At 40.3% G+C, this 26,972-nt stretch overlaps 1 protein-coding gene across 4 annotated transcripts; it reads right to left on the bottom strand.

Annotated features, from left to right (window-relative positions):
- Positions 1–3,095: 3,095 nt before the first annotated feature.
- Positions 3,096–26,972, bottom strand: Mrpl42 (mitochondrial ribosomal protein L42). 4 transcript variants are annotated; one of them, XM_010629209.3, is made up of 6 exons: positions 26,892–26,972; positions 25,850–26,008; positions 22,451–22,514; positions 20,121–20,205; positions 14,781–14,944; positions 3,096–3,175 (listed from the first exon to the last, which is right to left on the bottom strand). In XM_010629209.3, the coding sequence occupies exons 2-6, from the start codon at positions 25,914–25,916 to the stop codon at positions 3,139–3,141; spliced, it is 417 nt and encodes a 138-aa protein (XP_010627511.1). In that variant the 5' UTR covers positions 25,917–26,008; positions 26,892–26,972; the 3' UTR covers positions 3,096–3,138. The 4 variants fall into 4 exon arrangements, with proteins under 4 accessions (XP_010627511.1, XP_010627509.1, XP_033619723.1 ...); XM_010629207.3 differs by lacking the exon at positions 3,096–3,175 and adding an exon at positions 3,196–3,307; XM_033763832.1 differs by lacking the exon at positions 3,096–3,175 and adding an exon at positions 3,196–3,307 and having other exon boundaries at positions 25,850–26,011; positions 26,892–26,907.

The raw sequence follows: 26,972 nt of genomic DNA, 5'->3' as shown, positions 1-26,972 counted from the left end.
ACTTCTATGACTGACAAATAATTCTATTACTAAAAAATAATTTTCAGAGGCAACCCCTTCTCCGGGTCCCTCTTCTGTCTCTCTTAGACGCTATCTTTCAATAACAATAAATCTGTCCTACTCTTAACCTCCGTTGCTCCTAGAATTCAGTATTCCACTTGAGAGAACACAAACTCAGAGTGTCAGACATCTGACAGATATACACGGATCAACAAGCTCATAAGGACAAAAAGCCATGCAAGAAAAAAAGATGGGACAGGAAAAGTCCTGGCGAGAAGAAATCCAAGATTAGGATGAAGACAAGCCAGGGGCTAATCAGATTCCAGGCGCCTATGTGGGGCAAGAATCTCAATAAAGGAAGCTGGAAAAAATCTACAAGCAATTCACTTTGAATTCTCCCTACTTGTCTAGAGGAGCTGCCTGCCATCTCTCTTTTCCTCCTTCTCCAATTTCAAATAGTCTTTTTATTTTAAAAAATTTTATATCATTAAAAAATAGCTAATTAAAATATTTTCAGCATTGTGGAAGGCTGAAGCTGGAGGATTTCAAGTTCAAGCCTTGGCCCAGGGAAACTATCAAGACCCTGCCCCAAAATAAAAAATAAAACCTGGGCTAGGAAGGTGGCTCAGAGTGAAGGTTCTGGGTTCAGTCCCAATCACCTGAAAAATAAGTTCGTGTGATGGCGGCAAGAGGCAAAGGATGGGAGAAGCAGGGAGAAGTGACGCTGGTGATAGAATGTGTTTGAGAAAGTGAAAAATGAGTAGCCCAGGAGAAGTAACATTCCAGGAACGACAGTGCTGATCTATATCCCCGGTACAACAGGGTCAAAATTCATTCTTCAAAGCACTGGCATCTTAATGCGCAGCTTGGGCACCCTGGAGTGGAATCATTTGTTTAATAAATCTTCGTACCCAGAAGAAAAATTTTTGTCATTTTGTTTTTATTCTTTCCCTGTCTTGATCTTTGTAAAATTTGGGGACATAAACCGGGAGGGGGGGGCTAATCATCTCTCAAGGATTTATCATCGACACACCTGGTTAGTATTTCTGGTTACCAAGCTTTTATCAAAGTTATGTTGACCCATTAATATTAATGAAGAAAGTAAACCACTTAAAAATGCTGCTTTTGGGTAGCAGCGGGTGGGGTTGCCATTATCACCTCCTTTATTCCTTGCTGTTCTTCACATTGTACTGCCCACTGGGGCTGTCAGCTGGATTTTCTTTACTAAAAGAACTAAATAATAAATTCAGCAAGCACTTATTTTATGTACCTGCTTTTCAGACATCACAAATGTTTTACAAGTGTGAGCAAAGCGCATTCCCACCCGCTGAACAGAAGTCACAGGCACAGCAGTGCTCGGGACTGTGCAAGTGGTGGCCTGTGAACTCGGCCAACGCGGGCGTGGCAGCACATTTCGGCCAGAGCTAGCTGCAGCGAGCGACCTGCATGTGTTCCGACCCTAACATAGATTTTTAAAAGTCAGAAAAAGTAAAAACAAAACAAAACAAAAACAACCCACACAAATTACCTAATATTCTGGAAAATCTCGAGGATACTGTGCTAGGTGAGAGGAAGCCGCCCGCTTCCAATGCACTGCGGAAGAGCTGTGAGGCTGACAGTTCAGACGCCAGCGAGCCCATCGGTGAGGCGGGGCTTGGTTAGGCAGCCGCCCTGACAGCCAGCGTGATGCTGCCGAGGGTCAGAGTGAAATGTAATGATGTACAGAAAGTGAGGATGTCATGAATTTACTGCCTAGAAGCCAGTGCAAACACTCAACATCTATTTCCTGTGTTAAAAACCATGTAAGTTTAATCCTTTTTGGCTGGCCTTGAACTTACTATGCAGCCCAACTGGCCTTGAACTGGCAGCAATCCTGCTGCCTCAGCCACCGTAATCCCAGCACTCGGGAGGCTGAGGCAGGAGGATCGCTGTGAGTTCGAGACCAGCCTGGGCTACATAGTGAGTTCCAGGTCAGTCTCAACTACACAGTAAGACCCTGTCTCAAAAAACCAAACACACACACACACACACACACACACAAAAAAAAAACCCAGTCATACCAGACGTGTAATAAGACCTTAGTATCTCAAAGGGAAAGTAAGATGAGGATAGTTTCATCTCAGACCAGGCAGATCAGGGCTGAGTGGAGTATTTGGGGCCAAAAGAGGCCAGGCCAGGCAGGATGCTGAGGGGAGTTGACGCTCAGGGGGCGCAACCTGGGCACAGACATCCAATGTGGGACAGCAGGCGGCAGGGCTTGAGGCCAGACCAAAGCTCACGAACCAGCAGGGGAAGGGAGGGAATGCCAGCCCAAGGGTGTCTGAAGGAGCCCGCCTGCTCAGAAGGTAGTGACGGCCAGGGCCCAATACTGGGTCTCAGGAGCAGAGTGCGTCTGCGGCCCGGCAGCCAGGGAGGAAGCCCACTGAAGACTCAGGGAGAGGTGCGAAGGCAGAAGTGAAGGGAACTGGGCTTCCCATGCTCTGAAACAAACAGGTCTACTGTTTATGGGCCAGCCCTGAACATCGTGGCGTCCAAGGAGAGAGACAGAGGCGACCCGGGACTACACGGAGTATGGTGACTGCAGGACCTTATGCAGGCCTGCACCTCAGTGACCGCCGAGCAAGCCAGACCTACTCGAGGTGAGCTCGCCCCCCTCAGGCTCAGCCAGCGCCTTGTCGTGAGAGGTCCCACTTTAGTGACCTAAGGCTTGCATCACCTCATCAGAAGTGACACTTCTGCTCCAGTTTAGCTGCCGAAGGCCCTCAAGTGTAAATGTGGTAAAGCCTTTGTCCCTGAGGGGGCCCAGGGTAGTGGGGCCCTAAGGGGGCATCCTTAGGTCTTCGGGTCTTGCCCTGAAAGGAGACTGGACAGTGACCCCTTTCTGCCCACCCCACTGCCACCATAATGTGCTGCCTGGCAGGAGCCCAAAGCAAGGGGCCACTCGGACTTGGGCTGGGACGTGCAAACCCGAGCCAAAAAAACATTTCTGCTTATAAAAGGAAAAGAAAAGTTCACTAAAAAATGAATGTTAAATCCAGACTTACTGTTTGTTTCTTTGTTTTGTTTTCCACCAGGGATCGAGCTTGGGACCTTGCGCTTGTGAGGTAGGCGGCAGCACCACTGAGCTAAATCCTCAGCTCAAATGAAGATTTGATAGAGACATGCAAACACAAACCTAATATATGAAAAGACATTTTATTACTTTACTATTACCATGCAGTATTAGACTGTACTTTCTCCAATGGCAAATGAGCCTCAGTATCATCTGTCTTTTGGAGGATTCAGTTTCATACGACGTCTGTGATACCTTGAGAAAAAAAAAAAAAAAAAAAAAACTGAGACATGACTCTTTTTTTTGGTACCAGGGATTGTACTTGGGTCCTTGTGCTTGCGAGGCAATATGACTCTTTTAACAAATTAATTACTCTTGCTGGGTGTGGTGGTGCACGCCTGTTATTCCAACACTCAGGAGGCAGAGACAGGAGGAAAGCTAATTATCCCTGATAGAGAACTTAAATGTTTATATTTTGCTGTTTTTATTGGAACTGCTTGAAATATCAATGAAATTTTATACTTGGGTCCTTGTGCTTGCGAGGCAATATGACTCTTTTAACAAATTAATTACTCTTGCTGGGTGTGGTGGTGCACGCCTGTTATTCCAACACTCAGGAGGCAGAGACAGGAGGAAAGCTAATTATCCCTGATAGAGAACTTAAATGTTTATATTTTGCTGTTTTTATTGGAACTGCTTGAAATATCAATGAAATTTTATCTATTTTTTTCAAGAAAATTTTATAAATATACTACTGAAATATCTCATGCATTATTATTTTTTGGGGGGTGTGCACTCGGGTCCTTGTGCTTGTGAGGCAGGCGGCGGATCCACTGAGCTAAATCCCCGGCCCTCTCATGCATTTTTTAACAATAGTCACATTCTCCCATTGTGGAAACTTTTGCTTTTTTTTTTTTTAACATTACTGCGGCTTGAACCCAGTACCTTCACACTGAGTTGCATTCTCAGCCCTTTAAAAAAACAATTTTTTTTGAGACAAGGTCTCATCAAGTTGCTAAATTGCTTAGGATATTTCTGAACTTTTGACGCCCCTGCTTCAGCCTCCCACAGCGCTGGGATTATAGGCATGTACCACCAAACCCTGCAAAAACTGCTTTCTATTAATTAGGCACTTTGGAAAATCTTTCAGCTCTTGGGGATAATTTCAAAATAAGGTGAATTACTGATTTTCAATTAAAAACTAGTAATTATACCTGTGTGTGGTGGCACACAACTGTAATCTCAGCACTCTAGGAAACTGAGATGGGAGGATTACAAATTTGAGCCCAGTCTGGTCAATTTAACAAGACCCGGTCTCAAAATAAAAGGAATGAAAAGGGTTAGGGATGTAGCTAAGTGTAAAGGCCCTGGGTTCAAACCTGAGCCTCACTAAAACAACAAAAAAAGACTTAATGATTTGTCTTCACAGTAAGAAATGCCACGTCATAAAGATGAACATGCACCATTAAAATCTGAATTAATAAGGGATATGTTCCTCTGAACAGAGACCTCTTAAACTATAAATTCATGTTTTAATAATAATAATAATAAAAGCGGAAGCCGGGCGTGGTAGTGTATAACTATAGTCCCAGCACTTGGGAGGCTGAGGCAGGAGGATCACAAGTTCCAGGCCAGCCTAGGGTACATGGTGAGTTCAAGGGCACCCTGAACTTAGTGAAACTTTGTCTAAAAAAACAAAGCAAGACCAAAAATAATTATAATGTCCAACCTAAGCATGGGTATGGTGAAATCAGAAGTATCAGAATAGAATTAAAATAAGAAATCAGTAGCAGATTATCTGGAAAATTTCAAAATATTCAAAACTTCAAAATAGAAATTAGCAACTACAAAGTATTCCATTAGTCAAAAAACGAAAAAAAGAAACTTTCACAAGGTAAACTGAAAAGTATTTTGAACTGAAAAACTTTTAAAAAGTCAAAATTTGTAAGACGCAGCCAAAGAGGTGAAGACTGGAAATGATGAACACTGAATGTTTAAAATAACTAAAAAATTAAAAGCTGAAGAGAAGAATAACAAAGAGCAAAAATGAACGAAATAGAAGACAAAAGCAAGAGTCAGCGGGGCAATATGGTTCCACACTGCTGAGCCCAGCACCGGGGGCTGAGGCATGATCTCTGAGACGTCAAGGCCAGCCTGAACTACACAGCAAGACCTGTCCTAGAAGTTTACAAAATAAAATAAAAACTACCAAAATCAAACTCCAAATCTTCTTTAAAATAAAAAAAAACTCACAATTATCAGGAATAAGAGAAGTAATATCACTACATATTATAAAAATATTAAAGACAGTAAGGAAATACCATGAACAACTGTATGCCAAGAGCCTCAGTAATTTAGATGAAATAGGAAAATTCTTTAGACACAAATTACTAGAGTTCCCTAAAGAAGAAATAAACAGGACAGCATTGTCAACTAAAGTAATTGAATATGTAATTTAAAACTTTCTGACAAAGAAAATTCCAGACTCAAATGGCTTTACTGGTGAATTCTAATGAACATTTAAGAAAGAAGTAATACCCGAGCCAGGCGTGGTGACACACACCTGCAATCCCAGCACTCAGGAGGCTGAGGCAGGAGGATCTGTGGGAGTTCAAGACCAGCCTGGGCTACACAGTGAGTTCTAGGTCAGTCTCAACTACATAGTGAGACCCTGTCTCAAAAAAACGAAAAAAAAGTAATACCCATTCCGTACACATATTCCTCAGAAAACTGCAGAGGAAGGAATACTTCTAGATCCATTTTATGATGCAAGCATTACCCAGAAACAAAACAGACAAAGCCATTACAAAACTGAGACCAACAGCCATAACAAACAAGGATATGAAAATTCTACCCAAATTACAGCAAACTGAACACACTGTTAAAAGAATAATACGTTATGACCAGGAATGCAAAGTTGAATTAACATGGAAACATTTTCTCCCATAAGGTTTATTGGTGCATTTTAGGTAGATACTACGATCACATTCATCATTGAGAATTTGTACCCGTACATGATATGTCTTGGTTCTGAAAGGCAACATCATTTAATATAATTCACCATCATAAAAGAGTAAGAAGGGTAAGCTTTGGGACCATCCTAATAAGTGCAGAAAAAAATGCATCCAACAAAATTCAACATCCACTCATGGTTAAAAAAATTTTTAAAAAGCAGGACTGAAGGGACTTCCTGAACTCGAAATAGAGCATCTACATAAATTCAACATACACTAAACACTGTACTTGATGTTAAAAGTGCATTCCCTCCCTAAAACAGGGAAAACAGTAGTGAAGCTTGCTCTCAACACTGTACTTAATGTCCCAAGCAATATGGCAAGACAGAGAAATAAAAATCATTATAAAAAGAGAGACTGTGTTATCATTATATATATATCTAATACATGCCAATAAAATAAATGTTTTGCTTCAAAAAAATAAAAAATAGGGCTGGGGATTTAGCTCAGTGGTTCTGCTGCCTGCTTTGCAAGCACAAGGTCCTGTGTTTGATCCCTGGTATCAAAAAATAAATAAATTAATAAATAATAATAATAATACTGTCAAAAAATAAGGACCTGGGATTTGGCTCAGTGGTTCCACCGCCTACCTGGCAAGCACAAGGGCCTGAGTTTGATCCCTGGTACCAAAACAAACAAATAAAAATAAATAAATAAAAGGAGAAATAAAAGGCTGTGGTAGTGCAAGCCTGTAGTCCCAGCATTTTGGGAGGCTGAGGCAGGAATATTGCAAGTTCAAACTCAGCTGGGACAACTATGTGTCTTTGTGAGACCCGGTCTCAAAATATAAAATAAAAAAGGTCGGGAGATGTTGCTCAGTGCAAAGGCCCTGAGTTCAATACCCAGTACCATAAAATCAACTAAATAACAAACATATCAAAATCCCTAAATAAATGGGAAAATTTAGTGTCATCTTCATGATACATTGAATGGTTATTGTATATTCTCCTAAAATTGATTTACAGATGGATTATAATCCTCTTTCAAAAAAATCACAGCATGCTTTTTATAGAAACTGAAAAGGCTATCTAAAATGTATATGGAAATGTAGGAGACACAGGATTGCTAAGAAAACTTCAAAAAATTAACAAAAAGGGCCAGGGATTTGGCTCAGTGATTCCGCCGCCTGCCTCGAAAGCACAATGGCCCGAGTTTGATCCCCTGTACCCAAAAAACAAAACAAAACAACAACAACAAAAAACTTACTCTATCTGGTTTCAAGACTTTTTTTAAAAAATTTGAGACAGGATCTTGCTCTCATTCAGGCTGGGCTCAAATTCACTACGTAGAGGTACAAATTTCCAACAATGAATGTAACTGTACTGTATCCCTAAAATGTACCAATAAACTCAATTAAAGTTGAAAAAAAAAAACTTTATCTATCTGGTTTCAAGACTTTTTAAAAAAAATCTGAGACAGGATCTTGCTCTCATTCAGGCTGGGCTCAAATTCACTATGTAGCCCAGGCTGGCCTTGACCTTGAAGTGACCCTCCTGCCTCAGCCTCCCAAGTTCTGGGATTATAAACATGCACCACTGCACCTAGCCAAGACTTATTTAATGTAAAGATAGACATATACATTCAAGGAGCAAAACAGAACCTGCGACCAACACTGATTTTCAACAAAAGTGCTAGGTCAGAGCCAGGGATTTAGCTCAGTGGTTCTGGTGCCTGGCTTTTAAGTGCAAGGTCCCCAGTTTGATCCCCAATACCAAAAAAAAAAATAAAAAATAAAAATTTTTAAGTGCTAGGTCAACTCAGTGGGGAAGGGAAACCTACGGTCTTGAAACAAGTAGAGATACTATACATATGCAACAAAATGAAGTTCAACGTATGCTTCACACCATACAGAAAAATCAGCCCAAGACTTAGACATTAAAGTTAAACTTATAAAACTTAAAGAAAAATATATAGGAGATAATTTAATTGACTTTGGGCTAACCAAAAATTATTTAAATATAACAAAAAGCCTGAGCTACAAAGGAGAATGTTGTGAACTAGACGTTATAATTGAAAAGCTTGTGATCTTCAAAAGCTATTTAAGAAATAAAAAAGCAAGCCATACAGAAAATATTTACAAAGCGCATATCTCATGAAGTCCTTTGATCTAAAAATTTATATTTTAATAACACAACCAATCTGCTCTTTAAAAAACAGCAAAAACCGAGCCAGAGATTTAGCTCAGTGGCACCATGCCTGCCTTGAAAAAATAGCAAAACCTTACAGATACTCCACCAAGCAGGAGACCCAGTCCAAGCACACAAACAGTCACATCATTAGTCATTGGAGAAATAAAAACTAAAACAATGGAATGTAATTAAAAAGCCTACAGTACCAAGTTGAAGGGAGGATCTGGAACAGCTAGAATTCACACTGTTGGTGGAAATCTAAGAGGGTCAGTCACTTTGACAGTTTCAGGTTAATTTAAATATGCCTTTACCACACAACTCGATAACCTTACACATAGGAATTTACCCGAGAAATGGAACGTGTCAACACAGTACTCGACATGTACTTGAACATTTGCTTAGCTTTATTCATTCAAGCCAAATATTGCACAGAACTCAAAATGCCCATCTACGCATTAGTCGATAAACAAACTGTGGTCTATCTATACAAGGGAATATCACTCAGAAATGAAACAATCCAGGCACGGGGGTGCACATCTATAACCCCAGCTCTCAGAAGGCTGAAGCAGGAGGATCACTGTGAATTCAAGGGCAGCTTGGGCTACAAAGTAAGTTCAAGGCAGTCTGAATTATGTAGCAAGACCCTGCTCCCCATGTGTGTGTATGCATGTGTGCATACACACATATACATATATATATATACATATGTGTGTGTGTGTGTGAAATACTTTTTTATATCTCTTAATAAAACTTATTTTAAAAGATGTTACATATACTCAGTTATTAAATTCAGAACAGGTCCTATTCTTTTGAATGCTACAACTTAAAAATTGTAAAGTATTGGGCCAGGGATTTAGTTCAGTGGTTCCACTGCCTGCCTCGCAAGCTCAAGGGCCCGAGTTTGATTCCTGGTACCAAAAAAAAAAAAAAAAAATTTTGTGAAGTATTAATAAAATCATTCTTCTACATATTGCTTGAGGCTTAAAGAGAAATGGTCACTGATATCTACAAACCAGTATTTGCAAATGGCTTACAATAATCCAAAATATGTATGTAGATACCAAATAAATATTTGTTGAGGGGCTGGGATTTAGCTCAGTGGTGCCGTCACCTGACTTGCAAGTACAAGGTCCTGAGTTTGATTCCCAGTACAAAGAAAAAAAAAACGAAAAAAGTGTTGAAATGATTTGAAAGTACAATTCCAGGTAAAAATGTTCTTTAGGCATATAAACTAATATCTGGGTTTTGATTGTGCGAGTGTATTTTTTTCCTGAGCTTGTTTTTAGGATATTGGGACAAGCAATTTCAATTAAAGTCTGCTTACAACTGAAAGTGCAGTAATCCTGATGGGTAAATGATATACCAGGTTAAAATAATTAGCAGTCAAACCTAATTTAGCAGTAATAAGATTAATAGGTAAATAAGATTAACACATTCACGATGGGGCCGTTATTCCTGTGTCTCACTGTTGAGCAGCTGTGAATCAACAGTGGTACATACGCCACTGTCCCCTCAGGTGGCACGGGATGGTCCCACTGGGCGGTATAAGGTGCTTAATGGGACAGTCATGGGTGTGCCACCAGTGGTTCAAGCCAGTGGGGACATGTTAAACATAAATTGGGAGTTAGATACAAATGTCTAAAGATTACATGCTTGTCTTTAAGACAGCTGACAGTCATCTTACAATAGAAGCTAAGTTAAGTAGAAATATTACAGGCAGCTGGACAGCGCTAGGCCCTTAAGGGAGTCAGTGCAAAAGATGAGAACACAGCACAACTGTGGCTCGAGGCACAGCTAAAAAAGATTAAAGTCACAGCGGCCAGATTTTCATACTTCCCTAAGGGATACCGGGAAGTCTGAGATTATTGGACCATTATCTCATTAGGGATGGCCCATCCTTTCCCACTAAAACTAAGACTAAGTTACTAAGATCACTAAAACTAAGACTAAAGAACACAGTAAGACTATAGGTGACTGACCAAGGCTAGTGCTGTCATATGGGTCAGTTCAGCCAAGCAAAGTGGCTATTTGTGTTATCTCACCAGTTGATTATAGCTTTGACCCACACTGTACCCACCTCGTGACTTTGCTCTATAAAACTTTCTCAGAGAAGTGGGTTCACTGGCAACCTGTTCTGGATCTCTCCTGTTTCTCAGGAGCTATTCCTATTCATTCCTATTCCCCAATAAATAGAGCCGGGGATTTAGCTCAGTGGTTCCACTGCCTGCCTCACAAGCACAAGGACCTGAGTTCAATCCCCAGTACCAAAAATAAATAAATAAAATTCCCTACTCTTAACTTCCGTTGTCCTGGCCGGGAATATAGTTCAGCGGTGCAGTATCTGCCTGGCAAGTACAAGACTTTGAGTTCAATTCCAGGCACACACACACAAAAAAACTTCCATTGTTCCTTAGAATTAATTCTTCAACTTTAGGGAACATGAATTCTGTGCATCTGACATCTAGCAGATTGAAAGTTACACATTTATTTCCCCTATATCATCTTGGAGGCCCCAAGGAAATAATTAAAAGGAGTTAAGAGTTTTATGGAGCAAAATCATGAGGCAGGTGCAATATGGGTCAAAAGCTACAATCAACCATTAAGATTGTAAGTATAGCAGGCCAGGGATTGAGCTCAGTGGCACTGCACTTGCCTCGCAAATGCTCAGTCCTGAGTTGGCTCTCCGTAGGTAAAAAAGAAAAAAAAGACTGTAAGTGTAGCTGCTTGGCTAATATTGATCCAATAGTAGCAGGGGCGTCTGGATGAGACCACTAATGTTGGTCGCTGATCTATAGTCTTAGTCTTGTCTTTAGTCCTAGACAGGCTCTGCCTGTGTAGTTCAGGCTGGCCTCAGCTCTCTGCAATCCTCCTGCCTCAGTGCTGTTGGGATCACAGGCGTGTGTCACCCCACGCAGCTGCCTGAGCTTCAGCCTTGTCCCTTCAGGTGACACCTGCAGACAACCTGGGCGGACGGTGTTTACGGAGGACTACAGCAATACAGGACACAGGAAGGACACGGTACTGAATGCCATACAGAAGTACCAGATGAGCACTGAACTTAAGTATCTAGGTCAAGTTGCAAAAATAAAAATTAAACATGACAGATGATATGACTTATGGAAAGAGATCTGAGAATACAAAAACACTTTAAGAGAAAAAGCTATGGAATGACTTGCTCATTTTTTTTCACACACCCTAACTTATAATTACAATGATATTTAAAAACCCAGACAGCGTACATAAACGAAAGGTGTACTAAGTAACACAGAAAAATCAAAGAAAGAGATTTAAAAAATAAAAGCAGGAACTGAAAGACCATGTTTGGCCAAATATACCACAGATTTTTTTCTTGGGAAACCTATACAGAAATATCACCTTTAATAAAGACAGTGGTAATAGAGGGGCTTTTTTAGACAGGAAAAGGACGGTTTCATTATAATGAATCCGAAACTTTAGGAAGAAGTCTATTTTGAAATATTTAAAGCCAAGTAACGACTGGGAGTAAAGAGGAAGTAAAGTATGACTGGGGAAATAAAATGAGTAACAGAACGGACTGCATGCCATGCACAAAGTAACCAGAGCGAAAGCTCAGTGATTTCACCATGATATGTAGTGCCCTGGGGAATTGCCATCATAACTAAGGACAAAAGAGGAAGTTAACTTCTTAAGAGGAACTAAAAAACTAAACTGAGCTCCAGGATCCACAGATCCACTGCTTTCAAAATTGTTCTCCCTCCAAAGTCAACAGAACAAGGGGCTCTCGCTCCTCATTCCCAGACGTGTTTCCCACTCACACGAATGGTACCACTATCCTCCCAGGCCGTCTTGCAGCAGACATCTCTGCCCAGTACCAGCGGGCTACGAGTGGCAAATGCTTCTTGCTTTCTGTGATTCGGCTACACTGTTTTACATCAGGAGTAGACTGAAGCCCTGCGTGACTCAAACGGGCAGGTCAGCTGGCAGAGTTGGCCCAGTATTGCTCCTTTGCTAATGGCTGTCACTGAGGCCTAAGTGTTCTGTGAAGTGGCAAGGGTCTGCTGAGTTATGTGCAGCTGAGGTTAGTATGACTACATCCATTCCCCTGAATTACAGCGTTCCACTGACTTGATGGGTTGCAGGCTAACTGCACCCATCCCCAGTACCTATTTGTGCTACCCAAACAAGATAAGCAGTGCCCTACCTGGTGCCATCATGCCAGGCGTTTGGCAGTATTTCAATAGACGCCTTCAAAGCATACCTGGCTCTCTATTCCTTCCCATGGTTGTATTCAATCAACACTGGGTATGCTTGGGGGCCTTTGTCTTTGTTGCCCAGAGCAGCACTGATCAGGTTCCAAGACCCAGCTTTTCTCTAAGTCTTGTTTTCTGTCTTTATTCTTTAGCCTTGTGCTGTTATGGTTCACAGGAGGCCAGGACCCACTGCAGAGGTTCTGGAAACATCATCTTCCCCATTCCCTTTATCTTCTATCTCTTCCCCCCTCTCCTTACTGCATTCCTACTAATGCTTAATTAAATTCTTAAGCACCAATCCCCTTTTTGCTTTTGGTACTGGGGATCAAACTTGTGTCCTTTTGCTTGCGAGGCAGGCGGCAGAACCACTGAGCTAAATCCCCAGCCCAGCACCAATCCTCTTTTCATTTTCCCCCTTTTTATTCCCAGAGGTGGTCCATTTTAGCTCTACAACATTTTTTTGAGACAGGGTTTCACTATTCAGTTCAGGCCAGCCTTGAACTCACGGTGCTCCTCCTGACTCAGCCTCTTGAGAGCTGAGATTACAGGGGTGCGCCACCACACCTGGCTCTTCAAAATTTTTCAGTGGATTATTATAAGTTTCCCCGACCCCAATTTTTCCTTATATTCCCTTGTCCCAAACATAGAGCTTCCTTAATAATTTTCTAATGCATAAGTGTCAATTGACTTCTAAAAACTCCTCAGCACAAAATGCTTCATGGTACCCTTCCTACATCCCACCTCATATTCTAGGTTTCACCTAATCTGAACTATACATAGGCTTCCTAGAAACACTTCATCTCACATGCGATTCCTTCTGCCCGCAGAGCTTTTTCCCATTCACTATAACTATCTCTGAATCACTGTTCAAGTGTCAGTCACATTTGATTTTTCTTTCTTTTTTTGAGAGGGTCTCTCAATGTAGCTCAGGCTGGCCTTGAACTCATGGCAATCCTCCTGTCTCAGCCTCCCAAGTACTGGGATACAGGCATGCACCACCACACCCAGCTGATCTTAATTGTTTACTATCTTCACTCCTTGACTGTAAGCAGCTTACAAACAGGTTTTGTGTTTTTGATCACTCAGCACTTAGACAAATTCATTACTACTATTAATGTATCCTGCTATACATGTGCCAGCCCAGTGATAGCTGTGGGGTTATACAAGTAAGAGCAAAATTTGTTCAGACAAACAGCAAAAACCAAGAAGACAGGTATGAAAGCAGTGTGAGGTTTTCAGTTCAATTCCTATCACCACACACACACAAATCAAAACACAAAAACAAATTCTGACAGAGGGTAAAAACAGTAGCACATCCCTGTAATTCCAGCTACTTAAAGGCTGAGACAAGAGGCTTCCAAACTCAAACCCAGCCTGTGCAACTTAGGGACTTAGTGGGATCCTGCCTCAAAAAACTCTAAAAAGAGGGTGGGGGATAGGGGTGTAGTTCAGCACAAAGGCCCTTCGTTCAATCCCCAGTACCTAAATAGATAAAGAAAAAGGGGTGGGGAGAGAGCTCAGTGGCAGAGCACCTCTAGGTTTGATCCCCAGTACCAGGAGGAGAAAAAGCACAAAAACAAAGAACGTATGCAATAAAATGTGAGCACTTACAAACCGAAGGGTAATAACCGTATGTCTACAGGAACAAAGAATAATATACTCAGTTATTTGCTGAACCCCAATTTTTTTTTTTTTTGAGATAGGGTCTTGACATGTAGTCCAGGCTGGCCTCAAACTCAGTGATCCTCCTGCTTCAGCCTCCCCAGTGCTGGGATTACAGACGTGCACCACCATGCTCAGTGTGAACTCTAATTCTTTCACGTTAAAAAAATGGATAAACAGGTGAGGACAGAATCAATTATTTATCAGAAGGAACAAAAACAATATACTAAATGTCTACAATAGAAGAATTTTCAAGAACTCTTGCAAAATTCATTGAAAGCTTTAAATTCTCTCATTAAAAGAAGAAATAGGCCAGGTATGGTGGTGTACGCCTGTAATCCCAGCACTTAGAAGGCTGAGGCAGGAGGATCATCAAATGGTTAAGGCCAGCTACACAGTGAGCTCAAGGTCAACCTAGACTACATAGTGACTACTCTGTCTCAAAAGACCAAAATAATATTACTAAATAAAATAAAGGAAAAATGAACTATTTCATTTTAACTATAATATATGTGGATTGAAAACTGTAATAAAAGGAAAAGAAGAAAAACGAGAAAAAAGCATAACATAGTATGTGGTCATGCACGGGATTCATTTCCCCACGCACAATACCATTTCAGAAGCTGTTAAGGCAAGAAAAGTTGTGTTCTTTTACAGTATGTAGTGGGCAATGAAGATGGGAAATAAGACTTACAGTCCATGAGGGTACCAGCGATGCTTGGTGGTGAAGAACATCTTGCTGAGTTGTTCTATCATGGGTCCTTGCTCAAGGCATTCACGTTTTTCTTCTAATTTGGTTTTCAGCACTAGATCATGTGTTTCTTCAATATTATGGACAGGATCTGGTTGAGGGATGGGCTACAAAAGAATCAGCAACAAACAATATCAAAATATAAAAATATTTTAGCCAGGACTTGATTGAGTTGACAATAAAACAAGTCCCCTGCTCAGTAACTCACTCAGTACTTCAGGGGAGGTAAGTTATCAGAACAAGTCACACAGTTGTATGATTCTGCAGAGTCAGAAATGTTTTTCTTCTTACAATAAAGTTTTGATTTCTTTTCTAACAATAAAATTCTTACTCAAAATTATTTTTCCCCAATAATAAAGTACTTCTGTCTCTATTTTCCAAAGTATCAATGAGGCCCAGGATTTCTCTCTGGCATACAAGTTTACAGTCTGTCTTGTGGACCCTGAAGGTGAGATTCACTGGGCTGGGTGTAAAGCCCTTGACTAGCACATGTGCCAGGTCCTGGGTTTGAGCTCAGCAATGTAAAAATCAAACAAACAAAAGAATTACAGAATATAACTGCTCTTAGATTCTATAGAAACAAAAAAGTTTCATTCTGGGTGACAGAAATGCTATCAAATAATGCTTTATGGTAAATTTGAGCCCCCCCGCAAGAACTAATTAGTAAAAAATTGCATCTCCCCAAATACATACGTGATACAACATATTCCCATCAGCAACAGTGGCTCACTAAAGCCTTTAGGACTCACTGACCTGAAGGGCCAAGTTACCTACTTCAAATATAAGTAATATTAATGTGCCACGTGTCGTGGTGCACACCTGTAATCCCAGCACTCGGGAGGCTGAGGCAGGAGGGTCACCACATGTTCGAGGCCAGCCTGGGCTACAGAGTGAGCTGAAGCCCAGCCTGAACTGCATAACAGAGATGTCTACCCCAAAAAGAGACATGTGAGTAAACAGAATTAATGTGTGTAACAATAATTATAACATTCAATGTTACATAATGTCACAATGAAAAAGTCCTGTTGATAATGTAACAACTATAAGACTACTTTGCTTTACAAACAACCATACACATTATAGAACCATGAAAACCTAGCATTACAACCAGATATGAAACATTCAAATACAGATGTCTCCTTTATGTTTTTAACCCTTATTGAAAACTACAACACTTCACCTCTATATTAAATATCATAATATATCTACTTTATATTCATGAAAAAAGAGGACTTCTTAAAAAGGCAAAACTGGGTATACACTGGGTGCGGTGGCACATACCTATCCTAGCACTTGGGAGGCCAAGGCAGGAAGATGCAGTTAAATTCAGGATAAGCCTAGGCTACATGGTTAAGTTTGAGGCCAGGATTACTACAAGACCCTGACTCAAATAAAAGGCAATGCATACGCATACAGAGGTGGCACAACTGAGTAAGTACTTCAGAAATGCAAAGCAACAGAGACCAATGAGAAGTAGAAAGGGAATAAAGTGACAGTCCTATCACAGACAGAGTAATTCTACTAGGGGTAAGCAACATGAGTATGTAGTTGTTCGTGGTAGTACACACCTATAATCTAACTATTCGGGGGGCTGAGGCAAGAGGATCACCAGTTGGAGACCAGCCTAGGCAACTTAGTGAGACTGTCTCAAAGTAAAAACTAAAAAGGGCTGGGACATAGCTCAGTGGTATGTTGTTCTTGGGTTTGATTCCCTGTACCCACTCCATAAAAAAAAAAGAAAAACAAGTAATGGGATGTAGGCAATTGTTTCTCAACCTTTTGGCTAAGATCAAGTGGAATTCAGGCAAGAACACATAAGATTCATTAATAAGCCTGGGATTTAGCTCAGTGCCACTGCCACCAGCCTTGCAAGCTCAAGGTCCTGAGTTCGATCCCTGGTACCAGGGGGAAGAAAAAGTTACATTAATAAGGAAGCACTTACTTATTAGTAATGTAACACTCTCTCCTATGGTAGGAGAGAACAAGAAGTGTGTGTGTGTGCGTTTGTGCATGTGTGCGTGCATGCATGCACACATGTGTATGTGGTACTGGGATCCAGCCCAGGGCCTTGTGCACACTATGCAAGTGCTCCATACAACACTACGGCCCAGCCCAAGGAGGAAACAACGAAAAAGCTAACATACACTGTGATCTGATTCTACATGGCAGTTCCATGGTCTTGGCCAAGTAAAACTTAAATTTCCCTTTCTGTAAAATCAGTGGAGTAATATCTACCTCAGAGGGGTTTGAAGAGTAAGTAAAATGATATTTACAGTAGTATGCTTTGCTGTCCCAAGTACAGTTTAGTAAGTCGTAGGTAGCTATTAACATCCCCTCCAACCACCAGGGATCTAACTCAGGACCTTGAGCTTGTGAGACAGGCCTGCATGGCACCTCTGAGCTAAATCCCCAGCCCCTTATTAACATTTCTTTTAAACAAAAATGAGGAGGTATAGCTCAGTGGCACCACATCTACCTGGCAAGAGCAAGATCCCGAATTCGATCCCCAGTACTACACACACACAAAATAAATAATAATAAAAATTAAAACCACAAACAGAAAAAGTGATATAAATTATATTAAAGAGGAACTGCTCCTTAGATATTTAAAGTAATCTTAAAAGACCATCTCTTGATAAAGTGAAATAATAGTATCTTTATAAATTACTATTATACCCTGAAAGGTACACTAAGAAAACACGGAACTTGAGCTGTGAGTTGTCAGAACCAAAATGGAGTCACACGTCAAGCCCTAACAAATAAGAAGCAGCAGAGGAAGAGGAAGCAGAAGATGAAGTACCAGCAGTAAATACAGTGGGGAGGTTCTGAAAGACGGCTTCTTGTGCATATTTTGCCCAATAACGTGAACTGCCATTAACTGCAACCCTGCACAACACCCCTGCCATGTCACACAAATTATGTCAGGGAACATCTGCCCAACAACAGCTCCCTCACGGATCCCTGTGGCTCGTTCTGAACATGCAGCGTACTATGGGACTCCTATTCTCACTGTAGTGCTCTGCTATTTCAAACTCCACCTCTGGAGAGTCTACCCCTATTATCACTTAGGTTTTTGTACTTGTTGGTAAAAATCAAATGTTTAAAACAATACAAAAGCCAGGTGTGGTAGACACACCTATAATCTCAAAAGCACTTTTTGAGGCTGAAGAAGGAGGATCAGCAAGTTTAAAGTCAGCCCAGGCAATTTAGCAAGACCCTGTCAAGATATAAAACAAAACAGAGCTTGGGATGTAGCTTAGTGTGAAGGCCTAAATAAAATCAATCAAGAAGTTATTTTCAAGTGTAATAAATGTCCACTGTCTCTCCCTACCCCCAAGCAGGCTTGACTCTAATTTGGCACAAACTCTTTTTCTCTTACATGTTTCCAGGTGCGAAGATAAAAGATCCTGGGATTAATAGATTCTTTGAAGTCCATACCAGAGCCCCTGGCAGATTCAGAACTTTTTTTATCTCTAGTACTCCTTGATCAAACTTCAAAGAAAGGGTAGGTAAATGTTTCAGTACAATGAAAAATAAATAAAACGGACTGTCAATTTTATTCAACACTCAGAACTGTCATCTTGAACTTCCTTTTAAGAATTTTTAAATTTGACTTTTAAAATTCCCATTAAATTAAATACTAAAAAGACATACTAACTTCTTTACATCTTTCCTTTTTCTACATCATTTATTTTTGCCCCCGGTACAGTATCTTTATTTTCTTAAATACAAAACCCTAAATTTTAGAAAAAAGTTTTAGAATTTTAGTACTTTAATAAAACACACATCTGGCAGAAGGAAGAAGAGGATCTTTTTCCTTGCAGGATGTTTAGATTCAACACTGTTGGAGAGCACGGTAGGGTAGTAAAGTCTTACCCTTCAAGGAAGAGTGGGAAGGATGGAGCAGAAATGACAGGAAAAAAAAGAGTGGATGATATGGTTTGACAACACAAGTTCCAAAGCTGGAGACTGTAAGATGAGGGAGAAATAATCTGGATATGACCTTGAAGAACTACAAAGTCCAGTGGTAAAAGAAATGGGACAGAACACAGCAATGACTGGAAAGATTGCAGGGGAAGCAGTGTCCCCAGCACAGTCAGATCTCCATCAGAGTCGGGAGTGAAGGAGACATTCTGGAAAGGTCAGGGTTATGAGAGAATCTGTCAATGACAGTAAGTTCTACAATCATAGTGAGAAACTTTTGTTGTTTTTTATTTTCCTTATTGAGTTTATTGGTACATTTTAGGTACACAGTACAGTTACATTCATCATTGGGATCTTGTACCTTTACATGATGGGTCTTGGTTCTCATTTGTTTTGTTGTTTTTTTAAGTGGGAAAGTTTTGAGAGTTGGGAAGGACAGAAGAGTCAGATGCGTGGACATAAAGCCAAATGGAGATGAGTCCAGATGTTAAAAATATGTCCTAGTGGCCTTGGGCTTCTTGGAAGAATTACTACAAGAGAGACAGAGCAGGTAGCCGGACACACAAGGTAACAGCAGGAGACAACAGAGTGAGCTGGAGGGTTGACAGCACAAAGGCCAGTGAATCAGGCCTATTTTTGTACATTTTACCCAAAGAAATGAAACAAAAGAGGCCCTGGATTAGTGCCTATGACACGTGAGCAGGACACGCAGCAGGAGGAAAGTGCTGAAGACAGAGTAAAGAGTGGGCACAGAGCTCAGTAGAAGGACACTCACTTAGCAGGTATGAGGTCCTGGGCTCGATCCCCAGCAACCCCAGAAATGAAGCAAACAAACTGAATAAAAACTAGCAAAAGGACAATAATCTATTAAAATCAACAAGCACGCTGGCCCTAGTGATTTGTAAAAATAGGTCTCACTAAATACATTATTATTTGTTTGCTCCTCAAAAAGCAAATCAGAGCGGGGCATATTGGCACACACCTGTAATCCCAGCACTCCCAAGGCTGAGGCAGGAGGATCACAAGTTCAAGGTCAGCCCTGGCTTCATGGTGAGTTTAAGGCTGGCCTGAACCACACTTATCACAAGCTTGTGTCAAAAGAAAAGAAAAGAAACCTAACCTACTATGATTATGTTTGGTACTAAGCGATATACCTTTCAATAAAATTATTGAAATACAAAAAAAAAAAAAAAAAAAAAAGAAAAAAAAAAAAAAAAAAAAAAAAAAAAAAAGGAATCAAAACAGTAAAATGAAAACACCAAACAAGAGATAAGCAAAGAAATAATTCTCTTTATATACTATAAGGAAGTATAGTATTGACATTTCTAACAGCAAATTAACAATTTTTTTCATACATACTCTTGTGTGTTCATATGGAACGTCCACAGAAGGGTGGTAGCATACTATTGTCCTGCCATCAGATGTCAAAGCAAGTTCTACTTTGCTAAAAAAGAATGTTTTAGACATAGAGTTATACTACATCCAAGGCACAGTGACTATTCTTAGAGCTAAAATTAATTCATCACAAACTGCTAAAAAGAATCTGCTAATTACTGGAATGGAAAAACCCGAAAACTAGTGAATGGAAAAACCCGAAAACTAGTGATGACAAACCTTTTAGACTCTACGTGCCCAAAAAGCAACCCAAAATTCACTTATTTATCACAAAGTGCCAACACTGCCCCATGTGTGCCGTTATCTGAGGCTCGACTGCTAGGGCTATGTGGGTTAACAACTTGCAAGCCAAAAGAGGGCCCAACACCACTGCCCAAGACCATTCCACAGAACACATTCAGCTCAACTACCACAACAGAATAACGAGTGTTTGTTTAAACTGCACAGTATTTTCTACCTGACAGAGGTAAGGCAGTACACTGGCCATGTTTTATCACTGAAAACCTGGCTCGGCATGGTGGCACTTGGCTATAATCCTTTACTCAGGAGGCTGATGCAGGAGGACAGCCAGGTAAGCTCAGCCTAGGCAACTTAGTGAGACTGTGCCTCAAAATAAACAGTGAGAAGGGATGGGGATCTAGCTCAGTGGTACAGTGCTCCTGGGTTGGAAAGGAAGGAAAAAAGACAGGGAATGAGGAGGAGAGGGAGGGAGATAGGAAGAAAAGGAAAAGGAAGGAAAGAGCAAGGGAAGGATTGATTCAACATCCTAACAACACCAATTTTTGTTTATTTGCTCATACTAATAGGGACTGAACCTAGGGCTAATCAACTGAGCTACAGCCCCAGCTACAGTCTCACTGAATTGCCTGAGGTGAGTTTAAACGTGCAGTTCTCCTGCTCAGCCTCCCAGAGAGCCAGTTTAGGCAATGACTACAATTTGTTTTTTTTGTCTTTTTGTACCAGGAATTGAACTCAGAACCTCATGCTTGACAAGCAGGTACTGTGCCACTGAGCTATATCCCTGGCTCTATGACTACAATTTTTTTTTTTTCTGGTACCGGGGATTGAACTCCAGTCCTTGAGCTTGCAACGCAGGCCACAGAACCGCTGAGCTAAATCCCCGGCCCTATGAACACAATTTTTAACTATCGATTGGTTTTTAATGAAGTTTTACATAATGCAAAACAATTACAAGACTCAATTTTTCAAGTTTAAAAAGTTACCTAGTCCAGGGGCCAGGGATTTAGCTCAGTGGCTCCACACCTGCCTCGCAAGCTGCAAGGCCCTGAGTTCAATCTCTAGCACCAAAAAGACCCCACAAAAGTTAATTAGTCCAACTGGGTGTGGTGGCACACAACTGTGATCCCAGTGCTTGGGAGGCTGGGGCAGGAGAATCACTGTGAGTTCAAAGCCAGCCTGGGCTACTTAGTGAGTTGAAGGCTAGTCTGAACTACATGGTGAGACTGTCTCAAAAAAAACCCAGCTAAGGCCAGGGCTAACCAGCTAACCATGTTAACCAGCTGGATGTAGTGGCACACGCCGATAATGCCAGCACTTGGGAGGCTGAGGCAGAAGGACTGCCATGAGTTTGAGGCTAGCCTGGGCTACATAGTGAATTCAAGACCAGCCTGAACTGCATAGCAAGACCATGTCTCAAAAATAAAACAAAATACAAAATTAAAGAAAAAAAAAAGACTTTTCATTGTAGTTTCTCCACATTAACTGCCATGGTTTTCCTAATTTTTAGCATAGTGACTGGAATAAGTAGAATTTTTCAGTATCAAACAAAAGAAAAATAACTACTTAAACTAATAGTATGAACCCTAACAGAAAACCATAAAAACTAATTATCTTGAGCTGGGTGTGGTGGCGCACACCTGTAATCCCAGCACTGGGAGGCTGAGGCAGGAGGATCACTGTGAGTTGAGACCAGCCTGAGCTACATAGTGAGTACCAGGTCAGTCTCAACTACACAGTGAGACCCTGTCTCAAAACAAACAAACAAACAAACAAAAAAAAACTAATGATCTTTTCCAAAAGGCAAAAGCATGCTTCAGGAGGAAAAGATAGCATTTCTAACAGCATGTCACTTTTATAGCAAATTAAGTATTCACTGAAACACAATGATTTTTATTTAAAATGTTCATAATCCTAAACACTGGATAGAATAAGATCACTGAAATAAATTTTAAAAACAAAATTACAGAAAGACTAACCACAAAAATAAGCAAAAGAAAATTAAATCATTTCAGATAAAATTAAAACTATTTTTTCTATTGAATTTTAATACATACCAATTATAGTCATCTGGAAGAGAAGAATACGTAGACTTACAACAAATATGAGATAAAGCTCCATCTGCAAAAACCCAAGACAATGAAATAAATTTAGTTAATTTGACTTTTTTTTTTTTTTTGAGCCAGTCTTGCTATGTAGTCCAGAACTCTCTAAATAGCCCATGCTGGCCTTGAACCTGTGGCAATCCTCCTGCCTCAGTCTCTCAAGTACTGGGATTACAGGCATGTGCCACCACACCCTGCTAGATTTAGTTAATTTGAGCATATACTCTCACATTAATTTAAAGCTAGGTTACTCATTTAACCAACATGTACTGTTTCCTATGAAATAGTTCTCCAGTAGGTACCAGGGATCAATAGCAAATAAATCTGAGTCCTGCTTTCAGAAGGGACCACAAGAAGGGACTTGCCTGGTACGGACAGGCAGCACAGGGAAGAGAGTGACACTCGCACAGGCCTGGCCAGTGCAGAGTGTCCACGGTACCCCAAGGAGCGAGGCAATGAGACAGAGTTCATAAAGGCTGAATACAATGTTCCCCCAGGGGAAACAACAAGCACAACAGACCCAAGAAAGTCCAGTGGTACCTCAGTTCATGAGCTTGATGCTTTGCACGACTCAGCTCACAAACTGAACTGGACAAGAAGTGAACCAAATTTCCCCATAAGGTCAATATTGAACCTGAACATTGAACTTGATTCGGTTCTTATCCAATTCAGCTTGTGACCAGAATTGTGGACTTAAATTTGTGAATTGAGGTAGCACATTGCAAACTTTCCAAGAAAGAATATGGGATGTACATGGGCATTCTGAGGTATATAATTTAGAAAGTGTGTTAAGTGATAAAAACATAAAGTTTTTTTCCTTTTTAACTGTATTTTCCTTTTTTTAAAAAACTTAAAGTTCAAGAGTCATAATTACTTTAAATGTTCCCCAAAGGTCCATTTCTGCTTTTTAAAATAGTATGATTTTTCAATACAAAGAAAAAAGTTTAGAAGTAGCTCGTTATAGTTAAAAGTAAATTCTAGGCCAGGCATGGTGGTGCAGGCCTGTGATCCCAGCATTTGGGGCCACGGTGTTTGTCACTACGAGCATGACGGAGCAAGAGTGGGTAATTTTCCTCTGTAGCCTCAATTAGCTCTTAGGTAACTTGATATTCTGACAATCATCCCAACCCATTCATTTCAGGGCAACAAACGTTTATTTATCCCTTGTCATGTATAAGAAGCACTAGGGACACCAAAACAGACATAATATAAAAGTAGTAAGAAATCTAGTAAGAAAAGGTAAATAATTTGCAGTTGGTTTTCCGAGCAACTTGTGTGAAACTGATTAGGCCTGGCTACTCATCAGCTGTAGGCTGGGTTCCTGTCAAAATGAATGCAAGGCTAAGTAGCAAGGGGCCTTTTCTCCCAATTCTCATCAACAAAAATACTTCGAAAGAATCAAAAGCTGACTATAATTTTGTTTTAACTCTTAGTTTATAGCTAATGTCTCTGAGCAATCTCCTGCTGTATATACTTAATTCTAAACTGACTTTATTCTGAATGTGTTAAATATTATAAGCACAGCTGGGCATGGTGGCACATACCTGTGATCCCAGCAGGACTGCTGCGAGTTTCAGGCCAGCCTGAACTACTGTCTCAAAAAAAAAGCCTAAATGATATAAGCTCAGAACCTTAGGAGTGGGGAGTGAGGGGGTGAACAGGGGCAGGAATGGAAGGGAAGGCTTGTTACAGAGAATGATCAGGTAAACTTTTCAATACTGTATTGAAAAGTATCTAGTGGCCAAAACGTTTTTCCGTACCTCAAGTGCCCCCAAATCACATATTTATTACTTTTTTGTCCTAGTTTTCAAACAGTTTTCCTCCTAACACAATAAACTTTCAATTACAAATAGTAGGAAATAAGAAACATGAACGAAGAGATCAAAACCAAGCAGAGATGCATAAAAATGTTGTTTAGCACCGCTAAATGTGAAAAAACAAATCTATTGCTCTCTTACCATGTCTACTTTAGAAACAGAACATACAAGGTGTGGTGGTGCACACCTGTCATGCAGCACGCAGAAAGCTGTGAGTTCGAGGCCAGCCTAAACTACACAGTGAGACCCTTTCTCAAAAAAAACAAACAACTATAACAAAAAAACCAAAACCAAAACCAAAAACAGAACAGTCTTTATGGAGGGAAAAGTGAAATAGTTTGCTAAGCTTTTTATATTTTACTTACTTATATGAGTTCATTGTTTGACCATCAAACATATTAACAGACTTTCATGAAAGTATGAGACAGTTCATTAGAATTACATTTTTTTTAAAATGGTTATATACATAGGGGAAAAAAATAAAGAAAATACATCAAAATATAACCAATGATTTTCTTCAGAAGATGAGACTGAATTTACCTTTTATTTGCAAATTTTAAGTACTAAAATGTAACAAATGGCCAGGTATGGTGGTGCGCTCTGGAAGGCTGAGGCAGGAGGATCACAAGTTTGAGTCTAGCCTGGGCAACTCAGCGACTTAAGAGAGAGCTTGTCTCAAAATAAAGTAAGTAAGTAAATAAATAAATAAATAAATGGAAGGAAGGAGAAAGGAAAAGGGAAGGGGATAGGGGAGGGGAAGGGAGAAGGAAGAAAGAAGGAAAGAAAGAAAGAATGGAAGAGCAGGCTGTAGATAGAGCTCAGTGCAAAGAACCAGGGTTCAATCCCACTATTTAAAAAAAAAAAAAGGCCGGGCATGGTAGTGCATGCCTGTAATCCCAGCACTCAGGAGGCTGAGGTAGGAGGATCGCTGTGAGTTTGAGACCCGCCTGGGCTACAGTGAGTTCCAGGTCAGTCTCAACTATACAGTGAGACCCTATCTCAAAAAACCAAAAGAAAAAAAAAAGTAACAGGTATAAATATACTAAGTATAAATGTTTCAAATGAAAGCTACCCTTTTCCAGTTCTTCATCTAAATTCGTAACCAGTATTTAGTCCAGATCTTTTAGTCTTGATTTATGCAATCTACAGTATTTATGATTAGATTATCTTTTAACACACAAAAAGGATTTATGATCGTTTTCTGAATGCTTTATTTCCTCTTATATTTGGTGATATTTCCATGTTGATATTTAGTTAAAATGTGGCATAATTTATCTAGTCCCCTTTTTATAGACATGTAGGTTTTTTCCTTTTTCCTTATTACAAAAACTCCTGCAAATAAAAGGCGTATGCAATGACTAAATGTTTTATTTATTTATTTATTTTTTAATGGTACTAAGCATTGAACCCAGGGCCTTGTACATACGAGACAAATGCTCTATCACTAAGCTACATCCCCAGGTTACTTTAAATATTCCATAATATCTGCAAATGTTTAAGATTCTTTTGAAACATTAAAAATAACCTCACTTACTTTGGATTGGGAATAAATGCTTCAAGATAGTTCTCTTTGCTATCATCCATTTTACTGCCACTGCCATGACGTATCAAGAAGGTTATATCAGGTTGTATGAAAAAAGATGAGGGAGAAACCACCTTTAACATCTGCTTCTAGGCACACCAATTTTCTCTCCTGCTTAAGAAATAAAGAAAAATCAGCCCTTGCTAAGACAAATTTAAGCACTAAGAGAATAAGACATAAATTACTACCTAACACTACAGTCACTTGAAGCAAGGCTTTTAAAAACTATGCATTTCACAAAATTTAACAATAAGCCAAAGAGCAACAACATCAAAAGATGAGACAAGAAATTCACAACTATGCTCATTACTATTTATCCTAAGTGCAAATTACTCAGCAGCCAGTGGGTTTTTCTATTTAATGAGTAACAGTATACATGTAATTAATTTTAGAAACAATCACACGTAGTACACAAAGCATCTTCCCTCTAAAACTACTGTCTGTGTACAATCTTCCAGCACCACACCCAAGATCTTATTGCATCACTTACAGTAGTATTGCTTCTGACTAGATGAAATAATAAACATGGCCTATCCTCGACATATAATATACTTTCACGGAGGAACACATAAATTTCACCACTTTATATGTGTATAAAATTTTCAACTTTCCCTTTTGCCAGAGGGCAGGATCAAACTTTTCATCGCAGGGAGCAAATTTCAGGGGTAAATTCCCTGACACAGAATTAAGTACCAAGGAAAAAGGTACAGGGAGCCTCAGAGGGTCTAAAGTATTAACAACAAACTCCCGGGAGCACAAAGACCTACCACTCAGGAACAGGTCCTAAAGACTTCAACCCGGAAGGGTCCCGGAAGCCACAAGGTCAGTCAGTTCAGAGACCGCATACCAGCCCTTCGGCGGCACGGGAGCATGGAAATGCCAACAGCTCCGCTCTAAAGCCAACGACTGGGGAAGACCTCAACAACTGAGGTTAAACCACTGGTCCTGCCCGGCTTCTAGGGACTCCTCCACACAAAAATAAGGAACCGGTTACCTTGACAATTACTCGCCACTAGGCCGCCATCTTGCCCACATCCGGGTCCTCCGAGGCACCTTCCCGCGCGCCCTTCCGGCG

Source organism: Fukomys damarensis, unplaced genomic scaffold (genome assembly GCF_012274545.1).
Source record: "Fukomys damarensis isolate Sample0158 unplaced genomic scaffold, DMR_v1.0_HiC HiC_scaffold_15, whole genome shotgun sequence".
NCBI classification, from domain to species: domain Eukaryota; kingdom Metazoa; phylum Chordata; class Mammalia; order Rodentia; family Bathyergidae; genus Fukomys; species Fukomys damarensis.
This window is presented reverse-complemented; position numbering and strand designations above follow the sequence as displayed.